The sequence below is a fragment of the Pyrus communis genome, chromosome 12, assembly GCF_963583255.1.
Source record: "Pyrus communis chromosome 12, drPyrComm1.1, whole genome shotgun sequence".
In the NCBI taxonomy this organism is placed as follows: Eukaryota; Viridiplantae; Streptophyta; class Magnoliopsida; order Rosales; family Rosaceae; genus Pyrus; species Pyrus communis.
The window spans coordinates 20615712-20627599 of NC_084814.1; the positions used below are offsets into that span (position 1 = coordinate 20615712).

Here is an 11888-nt window from a genome sequence, read left to right on the forward strand (position 1 = left end):
TCCTCCAGTTCTTAATATTTCAAACCGGAATCATTTGTGTGGCATACCACATCGCCCAGGGGAGTGATCCTTAAATGTATATTCTCATCTCTACCTAGCACGAGGCTTTTTGGAAGCTCACTGGCTTCGGGTTTCGTAGGAACTCCGAAGTTAAGCGAGAAGGGGGCTACAGCAATCCCATGATGGGTGACCCACTGGGAAGTTGCTCGTGAGTTCCCAAAAACAAAACCGTGAGGGACTGGTAAGCCCAAAGCGGACAATATCGTGCTACGGTGGTGGAGCGGGCCCGGGAAGTGATCCGCCCCGAGCCGGGATGTGACAATTTGGTATCAAAGCCTAACCCTGGTCGCGTGTGTGTCGACGAGGACGTTGGGCCCCTAAGGGGGGTGGATTGTGGCATCCCACATCGGCCAGGGGAATGATCCTTAAATGTATATTTCCATCTCTACCTAGCACGAGGCCTTTTGGGAGCTCACTGGCTTCGGGTTCCGTAGGAACTCCGAAGTTAAGTGAGAAGGGGGCTAGAGCAATCCCATGATGGGTGACCCACTGGGAAGTTGCTTGTGAGTTCCCAAAAACAAAACCGTGAGGGAATGGTAAGCCCAAAGCGGACAATATCGTGCTACGGTGGTGGAGCGGGCTCGGGAAGTGATCTGCCCCGGGGCGGGATGTGACAGTTTGAAATGGTTCGGTTCGGTTTTTGTTTCGGTTTTGACTTTTTGGTCAACGTAGTTTTTTACGGTTTTTTTTTTTTTTGTCACAGTTCGATTCAATTTTTTGGTTTGGCGGTTTTTATGCCCACCCCTATTTAAATGTACCCATTCTTAAATATATCAATTTGTTATATGAAATATGTACCCTTTTTTAAATAAAATTCATTTAATCTTTTCTCTAATCTATTTTTTAAACTTATAAGGGTACATTCTATTTCGTTGATTTGAGAATGTATCCATGTCAAGTTTAATAGAAGAAATTTAATAATGTTATTAAGCCTAATATCATTTTTTTGTGTTTTTGAAAAATGTACCCATATTTTGGTACAATAATATTTTGGTTAGTTTTGATGAACATACCAATGTATATATATACCCAATATATTGGAGAGTATAATTTATCTTTAATATTTTTTAAATCCCATAAATTATGGGTTTTATATAAAATCTCATTAATATAAATAACTACAAAATTCATTTTAATTTAAAAATATTATAACCTACATAGAAATACATTATTACATTAATATCAGGGACTTCGATCAGAAAATGAAAACCACAAAGGTTTTAGTCAAAGAATATTGGTATTTAGGGACCGCATCCAAAGTATCCCATAATAAATATTAAAATGCTGAAGTGTACAAAGTCCAAGAACTTTGATCAAAAATTGAAAAACATTAAGGTTTCAATCTAACAATTGAGATGATCAGGGACCGCAACCAAAGTAACCGTTTTTTTTTACCTTTTATTTGTACCCATTTTTTTACAAAATGTACCATTTTGTTATATATAAAATGTATCCCTTTTTTTTTTTTTTTTTTTTTTTGTGTTGTTGTTGTAAGTACCATTTTTTATGTAAAATGTACCCATTTTTTAATGTAAAATTTATTTTAATCTAAAACGTACCATTGTTTTTTAAATATAAAATGTACCCATTATTTTTTATATAAAATGTACCATGTTTTTATGTAAATGTACCAATTATATATATATATATATATATGTATATATATATTGTTGAAAACATTGTCATTATTATGAATGCCCACACACACACACACATTTTCAATGCCTATACATATTGAAATTCACTTTAGGGATGCAGGAGATCATATTTTCCAAAAGGGTGCTATAAATTTTCAATTTATAATTAATGCATCAGTATTGGAGTTGCTCTATAAATAGAGCACTCCGTATGCTTTCAAAAACACAGACAAAAAGAAAGAATGATCAATAACATCATCTATTCCTCTGTCTTTTATTTTTTATCTTTTTGTGTTATAGTTTCAGTGTGACATTTTACACCTACTTCGCTCCATTTACTAAAAAGGTTATCTCTCTAACTTTTACATATTTATAACTCGTTATCAACACGACTCTCTAAAATCTAATCATTCTCTCATTTCTCTTCGCCGAACGAAAAAAATCTTTCCTCTAAGGTTTTTACTGCTCATCTTCTTCCTCTGCCTCAACTACGTGATATACCCTTGCGACGAACTGTTTGCTCCATGCCTGCTCTTAGTTCTTAACCTAACAGTTACATACATCTTTGATTTCTTGTTTGGTGTAGATCTTGATTACTAACCCAGTATTTATTTATGTTAATTTTACTGTAATCCAAGATGGTGAGGTACAATCACCTATCTTGAACTACAAATTTAATCTTACTGCGATCCAAGATGGTGCGGTATCATCGCCTATCTTGGACTGCAGATCTAATTTTACTGCAAATTTTAGGTGGAGCGGTATTATCGCCCATCTTAGTCTGCATATTTAAATTTGCCTGCTATTTAATTTCATTGCAATTTTAGGTGGAGCGGTACAATCGCCCACCTTGCTTTGCGTATTTAAATTTTCCTGCTACTTGAGTGGTGCAGAATAATCGCCCATTCTATGTTATATTATTTCAATAAGAATGGTGCGGTATAATCACCCTCCTCATTCACCCTGAAAATCTCGAGTCAGAAGTTTCAAGTGCTTATCATTTTAGCCTGAAAATCACTCATTCTGTCTTATATATCTCATTTTTCTTCAGAAAAGAAAATGGCGAACTTGGCAAAACTTGATTATGCTGCCTTGGACATTACCAGGAAGAATTACCTTACATGGGTACTGGATACCAAGATCCATTTAGAAGCAGAAAATCTTGGAAATACCAGTAGGGAAGAGAACAACTTATCCTCTCAAGAGCGGGCGAATGCCATGATCTTTATTCGTCGCCATCTTGATGAGGGACTAAAGAGTGAGTACTTAACAGTTGATGATCCGTTAGCTCTTTGGAAGGCCTTGAGAAACAAATACAATCACCAGACAACGGTGATTCTTCCAAGGGCTCGCTATGAGTGGACTCACCTAAGGATCCAGGATTTCAAGTCAGTGGCTGAGTACAATTCTGCGTTGTTCAGAATTACCTCTCAGATGAAGCTCTGTAAGGAAACTATTACTAATGAAGATTTGCTGGAAAAAACTTTCAGCACATTTTATGCCTCTAACGTGCTCCTGCCGCAGCAGTACAGAGCGCGATGCTTCATTGAATACAACCAGCTGATATCTGTGCTCCTGGTAGCTAAACAGAATAATGAGCTCCTGATGAAAAACCATCATTCCCGACCTATTGGATCTGCACCATTCCTAGAAGTGAATACTACTTCCCTCGAAGTGAACGCCACATCCTCTAGTGGCGATAATCATAAGCTAGATCAGTGGAACAGGAAAGGCAAGAACCATGGTGGTTAGTTTCACAACCAGGTTCCAAGGCATAATTCAGGCCCGAGCTTCAAAAATGTGAATCGCCACAAAGGCAAAGCTCATATGAACAATGCTCCTAGGAACTCTGAATGAGCTTGCCATAGGTGTGGTGGCAATGGGTATTGAGCGCGTACTTTTCGTACCCAAAACATCTGATGGATTTGTATCAAACCTTCCTCAAGGAGAAGGTTGTCGAGACCAATTTTCTCGACCAGGCTAAACCAATAGATATACCTGATCCAGTGTGTGACTTATCAGGGCAGTTGAACACAACCCACCTAAATGTTTCAAACTTTATTGTGGAAAGGGGAAATGAAGTATACCAGTCCGATTGAATCGTTTATATTTGATGTACTTTTATTATGCTGAACTTGTAGTTTAAAACTAGCATTTCAAATTCAATAAAAGTGGCATGTAAATTTCTTGTTATAACTTGCTTTTAACTCTGATTTCCTTACTCAGAGAGCATGGATAAAAAATATGGTCATTCTCAAAACATAAGAAATGGCGAAGATATTTGTCTTGTAGATTACGCAACTACGCATACAATCCTTCAAGATCGAAAGTATTTCTCAAGATTGATGCTTACAAAAGTAAAGGTAACAACAATATCAGGACCTTCAGATGTAATTGAAGGCTTAGGGAAAGCCCAGATAATGTTACCAAATGTTACAATATTGTCCATATAGAATGCATTGTATGCTACTCGATCTACTCAAAATTTGTTGAATTTGAAAGACATACGTTTAAATGGATACCACATTGAAACAAAAAGTGCAAAAAATGTGGAGTATCTATGCATTACCTCCAATGATACCCAGAAGTGTATATTGGAGAAGTTGCATGGTTTGTCGAGTGGATTGTATTATACATACATAAAGACAGTTGAATCATATAATGTCATGAACTAGAAGTTCATTGATTCAAAAGTTTACATGCTTTGGCATGACCATTTGGGTCACCCAGGATCTATCATGATACGTAGAATCATTACCAACTTTAATGGACATCCATTATTGAGTAAACATATTGTTATCTTAAATGATAACCCTTGCAAGGCTTGTTCTCAAGGGAAGTTGGTAATTAGACCATCACAACTAAAGGTTGATGCTAAATCCCCATCATTTCTGCAAAGAATTCAAGGGGATATTTGTGGGCCTATTCAACCATCTTGTGGACCATTTTGATATTTTATGGTTTTGGTTGATGCATCTACCCGATGGTCACATGTTTGTCTCTTGTTTACTCGAAATGTAGTTTTTGCGAGACTTCTTGCTCAGATAATTAAGTTACGAGCACAGTTCCCAAATTACCCCATTAAGTTAATCAAACTTGATGACGCTGGTGAATTTACATCTCAAACTTTTGATGATTACTGCATGACATTGGGCATCGATGTTGAACCCCTCATTCCTCATGTCCATACTCAAAATGGTTTAGCAAAAACATTGATTGAACAGCTTCAGTTAATAGCCCGCACTTTGCTTATGAAAACAAAATTGCCAGTTTCTACATGGGGACATGCCATCTTACATGTTGCATCATTGGTTCGATTGAGACCTATAGCCAACCACCAATACTCCTCAGTTCGTGTTTGGACATCAGCCAAACATTTCACATTTACGAGTTTTTGGTTGTGCTGTTTATGTACCTATTGCACCACCATAACGCACTAAAATGGGAACCCAGCGCCGACTGGGAATTTATGTGGGTTTTGATTCACCATCTATCATTAGATATTTGGAACCCCTGACAGGTGATATGTTTACAGCTCGTTTTGCTGATTGTCACTTTGATGAAACAGTCTTCCCGTCGTTAGAGAGAGAAAAGACCGTTCCAGAAAAACGGCAAGAGCTGCCATGGGTTGTACCCACCTTGTCTCATTTTGATCCTTGAAGCATTTAATGTGAAAATGAAGTGAAAATGATCGTTCATCTTCAAAGTATTGCCAATCAAATGCCAGATGCATTTAATGATGCTATGAAAGTGACAAAATCACATATACCAGCTGCAAATGCACCTGCAAGAATTGATGTCCCTGTTGGACAAAATAAAGTGGCAGCGAATGATTCATTTGGTGCACACCTGAAGCGTGGTAGACCCCCAGGTTCAAAAGATTAAGCCCCTCGAAAGAGAAAGTCGAGGGCATAACTAAATCCAAATGAAATCATTCACGAAGAAAAAATGAATGACAAATCCATAATTCATGATTCTGTACTTTCAGAAGAAAAAAAAATGTCTTTGATGAGACATATGTACCTGAAGAAACAGAGGTACATGAAAGCAAAGAAATCTCCATAAATTATGCTTGTTCTAATGAATTGTGGGATCAAAATAAAATAATTATCAATGACATGTTCGCATTTGCAGTTGCCACTGAAATCATATTAAGTGATGATATTGAGCCCCGCTCTGTTGATGAATGTAAACAGGGACAAAATTGGCCTAAGTGGAAAGATGCAATCCATATAGAATCAAATTCCTTGGAAAGGCGAAATGTTTTTGGACCAGTAGTCCAAACCCTACCTAGTGTAAATCCTGTGGGTTACAAATGGGTATTCACAAGGAAACGCAATAAGAAAAACGAGATTGCAAGATATAAAGTACGACTCATTGCACAAGGCTTTTCGCAAATACCTGGAATTGATTATGAGGAGACATACTCTCCTGTAATGGACGCAATTACGTTCCGTTACTTAATAAGTTTAGTGGTTTCAGAGAAACTTGACATGCGACTTATGAATGTCATCACCATGTATCTATATGGAGAATTAGATGCTGACATATACATGAAAGTCCCAAAAGGACTTAAGTTGCCTGAAACAACTAACAAACCACGAGGTATGCTTTCGATCAAATTAAGGCGATCATTGTATGGGCTACAACAATCTGGACGAATGTGGTATAATCGTCTCAGTAAATATTTGATCAAAGAAGGGTATATCAACAATGTTATTTGCCCTTGTGTGTTCATTAAGAAATCTAACTCTGGATTTATTATAGTAATAATATATGTTGATGATATGAACCTAGTTGGAACTCCTGAAGAGCTCAATAAAACTGTTGAATATCTGAAAAGCAAATTTGAAATGAAAGACCTTAGGAAAACAAAATATTGTCTCGGCCTACAGATCAAGTATTGTGCTAATGGAATTTTGGTCCACCAATCAGCTTACATTAAAAGAATTCTGAAGCGATTTGGCATGTACAAGGCTTATCCACTTAGCACGTCAATGGTCGTTCTTTCTTTGGACATTAAGAAAGATCTATTTCGTCCAAAAGAAGATGATGAACTGGTCATTGGTCTAGAAGTACCATATTTGAGTGCAATAGGTGCTTTATTGTATTTAGCACAATGTACTAGACCAAATATAGCTTTTTTAGTTAACTTGTTAGTAAGGTATAGCTTTGCTCCAACAATTCGTCATTGAAAGGGTATCAAAGATGTATTGCGAAACCTTCGTGGGACAACAGACATGGGTCTCTTTTACTCAAAGAACTCCATAAATGACCAGGTCCTTGTTGGATATGCAGATGCTGGTTTTCTCTCTGATCCGCATAAAGCCCGTTCACAAACTGTATATGTGTTTAAGAATGAAGATACAACAATCTAATGGCACTCAACCAAGAAAACATTAGTTGCTACATCTTCAAATCATTCAGAAATACTTGATTTACATGAAGCAAGTCGTGAATGTTCTTGGTTAAGATCAATGATCTATCATATCTGAAATTCATGTGGTCTAACTTCGAAGACAGATAATCCAACTGTCATTCACGAAGATAATGCAGCCTGTGTTGCCCAAATGAAGAAAGGATTTGGCGATAAAACTAAACATATATCTCCAAAGTTTTTCATTACACATGAGTTTCAGAAGGCTAAAGTTATTGAAGTCAGACAAATACGTTCCAATAAAAATCTGGCAGATTTGTTCACCGAATCTCTACCAAAATGCACGTTTCAGAAGTTAGTGCAAAGTATCGGATTACGTTGACTTACCAAACAACTAAATTTGGAGAATGCGGAATCAGGGTGAGCATCCATGATACATGCATGTTGTACTTTTTTTCCTTCGATTAGGATTTTTCCCACTGGGTTTTTCCTATCAAGGTTTTAACGGGGCAACACAAGCATAGTTAACACTATATTAACAATTTAGGAAAAGTTGTACTCTTTTTCCTTCGCTATGGTTTTTTTCCCACTGGGTTTTTCCAAGCAAGGTTTTAACGATGCAACTGATGTTGGTATGTGGGCATCCAAGGGGGAGTGTTGAAAACATTGGCATCATTATGAATGCCCACACACACACACATTTTCAATGCCCATACATATTGAAATTGACTTTGAGGATGCATGAGATCATATTTTCCAAAAGGGTGCTGTAAATTTTCAATGTATAATTAATGCATCAGTATTGGAGTTGCTCTATAAATAGAGCACTCTGTATGCTTTCAAAAACACAGACAGAAAGAAAGAAAGATCAATAACATTATCTATTCCTTGGTCTTTTATTTGTTATCGACTTGCGCTATAGTTTCAGTATGACATTTTACACCTACTTCGCTCCATTCACTAAAAATGTTATCTCTCTAGCTTTTACATATTTATAACATATATATATATATATATATAATGTAACCAAATTTTATTATATAAATGAACTCATTTTATAAAATTAAAATAAATAAAATAAAATCCCTTTTTTTTTTTAATAATCTAGAATGCACCCATAAGCAATTATTATTATTTTTATTTTTATCAAAACCCATAAGAAATTTTGAATAATTAAATTGGTACTGTAAATGAAAGAAAAAAAAAACAGTTGAGTCTTTAGTGGTATTATTGCATCTCTTTTATCATTATGTCATTTATGTAGCAGGAGAGGGATTTCAATAAAAAATCTAAAATGCATACGGTTTGAGTCTATAACAGTTAGGAATCAGGGACCACAACTAAACTATCCCATTTAAAGAAAAAAGAACATTAATCAACTAATTAAACTTACTTTAAAAATTAATTTGTTATGCTAAAAATAATAATTTATTATTTTAGAGATACGACAACCTACTAACAAGATTGTATGTTATTTTTTTATATTTTATTTTATGCCACAAGACTATTAATTAATCTCGCAAATGTGATCACAACTAAAAGTTGAAAAAAGGAAAACGCAATTTTTTTCCACAGTTGAAGAAGGGAAGAATCTCACATCTAAATATTATTTAAATATTATAAAATAGCCAACAAGGGTTGTTGAAGGAAGAGGATCCTTTCTCAGGATGGGGATCCTCCTGATCACGAAATTCAGACCGTTCAATTTTAATTCAACGGTTACAATTATTATAACTTTTAGAGGACCCTCCTATTTGGAACCGTTGAATTAATTTTGAACGGCCCGGATTTCGTGATCAGGAGGATTCTCATCCTGAGCTCAGGAGAGGATCCTCTTCCGTTGTTGAATTGATAAGGACAAAGATCTAGATTCTAGTTCTGCAGTCCGGCCATTTTAGTGGGCGATCTGTAAAAACAAAAACAAAAAAATGATGTTAAATTTTAATCATAAAATTTGAAATTGACAGCCTATGCTACATTTTGACATCTTTCAAAATTTTACTCTCTATCCTGTATGTCAAATTAAATATTATTTTATTACACTATTTTCTTTTCTTTTTATTTTATTACACTGTTTCTTCAACTCAATTCATAAAGTTTCAATCTTTGTGCAATTCTACGTCTGGGATTTGCTAAAATCCAACTTCTGATCCCAACCCTCAAATGTGGCGGCCGTGGAGCAAATCAATGGTTCAAATGTACGGCACGTCATCCCCATCCTCCCCTCCTCCTTCTCCTCCTTCAAAGACATCCAAACACTCTGCGCCGACGAAACCGACGACCACTCCCAGCATCCGACAACCGGAGCCGCCACCAAAAAAGCCTCCGCTATTTTCCATCGCGTCCGACTTGCCAACTCGCTCCTCCACGCCTGGTCAGCCACCCAGCCCTTCACATCCTCACACCTCAAACCTCAACTCGTTTGAAATTCGGAGCCTTTGGCGGGTCCTGGGCTTGGACCCAAGATGGTTGAGAGCTTAAGGACAGGGGCGAAATAGGAAGATGACGGCTTGGGAAAAGAGTGAGAGGGGTAGGGGGTGTTGACGAAAAGGGTGGCCATGGATGCCATTGAAGGAGGTGACCAAGGTCCAGAGGCCTTTGTTTTTAATCCGAGTTCCTCCAAACGCTTCATTTCAAGGATTCACATCTTTCGAAATGGAGTCTTACATTTGGGTTTTAGGTTGAGATCGTGAAGTTAGTTTCTGGGTTTGGTTTTGAGAAAAGGGAAGAAGAAGGACGAGCAGGGGGGAGAGGAGAGTTGTAGATCTGATAAGAAAAATTAATAAAAAAATATTTGACAATTTGACATGTCATGCCCCCATCAAATTTAATTTTTCGGTTAAAAAATATTGCATATGTCTACTTTTACTGTTATTACTGATTTGAACATTTTAACATCTTCTTTAGAAATTCTCTTATGGCCTTTAGAGAAGTTCTTATGGCCTCCTCACCCTAAACATTTTTGTACAAACAAAAAAAGTATAATAAAATATATAACAAATGGTTTGCTAATTACAATTAATAACACTTTTTGTGACACAACACCTAACACCTATTAACAAAGACTCCATTTACTGTAATTTTATAAGAAATGGTGGGTTGCTTTTCGGCTTTTAACGTCTTTCCATCTTCTGAGCTCCACGGCTCCCCTCCCAATTTGACTTAAAAATCCCGGCATTGAACTCGTGGTAGATGTATCCGCCATCCCGAGCTTTCCTCCAGTTTCGAGTGCCAAAGTCAATGCCATGGAGAAATCTGCCATTCGTTGTGAGCTCCTACCTCCTCTCCCATGAGCAACAATCTGACTCGAACCCTCTTGGATAATTCATAATTGGAGTTATGCCACCTCCTCTGGAGCCGATATATCTGCAGTAGTTGGAAAGATAAGAAAACATTTTGGACCCAATTAACGAAGTTAATTCAGTCCCGATTTCTCAAATTAACGAAGTTTATTCTTGGATTAAGTATCCAAAACTCCTCAATATTTTAGTGTATTCATGTCAAGTTTCATAGAAGAAATTTAATAATGTTATTAAGCCTAATATCTTCGGGTTTTTTTTTTTTTTAATTTTTTTTTTTTGTGCTTTTGAAAAATGTACCTATATTTTGGTACAATAATTTTTTGGTTAGTTTTGATGGACATACCCATGGTGTGTGTGTACAATATATTGGAGAGTATAATTCATCCTTAATATTTTTAATCCCATAATTATGGACTTTATTTAAAATCTCGTTAATATAAATAACTACAAATTTTATTTTTAATTTAAAAATATAATAACCTACATAGAAATACATTATTACTTTAATGTCAAGGACTTCGATAAAAAACTAAAAACCACAAAGTTTCAATCAAAGAACATTGGTAGTTATGGACCACATCCAAAGTGTCTCTATAAAAAAAATAAGCCAACTCCTCATGGGATTTTTTTTTTTTTTTTTTTTTGAAGGAGGATCATATATTATAAATTGGGCGATAAGAACGCCAAACATAATCATACTATAGTATGCCTAGGCAAGCTTAATGGAGCACCTCTGAAAAAGCCTGACCTGGATAGAACCACGTATTAAAAACTCAAGGGAAGGAAAAAAGGGCCGAGCATGCCAACATAGACCAAAACACAAACATTAGATCACTACAGTCTCCGAATTAATAACCTCTCCATAAGCCATGGGGGCCCTACGCCGGTCCAAAATCCAAAACCTTGTCCATGAATCCGTATCTCGCAGCACAATGCACACCATTCGCATTGCTGGAGCTTTCGTGCATGGACCTGAGGATGAATTTCACGAGCGAACTTTTAGTGTCTACGTTCTGCAAGGGAACCTTGTCATGTGCATGCTTTCTAATTACGAATTGTTTGTGAATCTGAAGGTGCGAAAAGCCGCCTGTCATGCGTTGAGGACGCCGGCCATACTCTCTGCCATGCTTGTTGGAGAAGCCTTAAACTTATTAATAGATGTACTGAATGACTCAATACTTGTTCGGTTACAAGCTTTTGAAACTATGCATCAAATGGCTACCCTTGACCATCTGAAGGTGCAAGAAACACACATGCATACATATGGTAATCTTTGAGTCCATTATTAATCATCTAACTATACATAATAAGTGACAAAACATATGATTCACCTACTGCTTATGGATGCAAAAGCATCTTATACTTTGAGGTGGCAGTGACATGGGCCATTTAAACACTTCTATGTATCAGATTAGTGTCTTCATGAAATCGACTTAAAAGAAACATGAGTTGACATTCATAAATCCTGAAAAATGACTTCTAGTTTAAAGTTTGGGTTATTTATAGAACTAC

At 36.5% G+C, this 11888-nt stretch overlaps 1 protein-coding gene across 1 annotated transcript; it reads left to right on the plus strand.

Annotated features, from left to right (window-relative positions):
* Nucleotides 1–2756: 2756 nt before the first annotated feature.
* On the plus strand, nt 2757–3449 carry LOC137710147 (uncharacterized). Its single transcript, XM_068449097.1, has one exon. The coding sequence runs from the start codon at nt 2757–2759 to the stop codon at nt 3447–3449; it is 693 nt and encodes a 230-aa protein (XP_068305198.1).
* The last annotated feature ends 8439 nt before the right edge of the window (nt 3450–11888 follow it).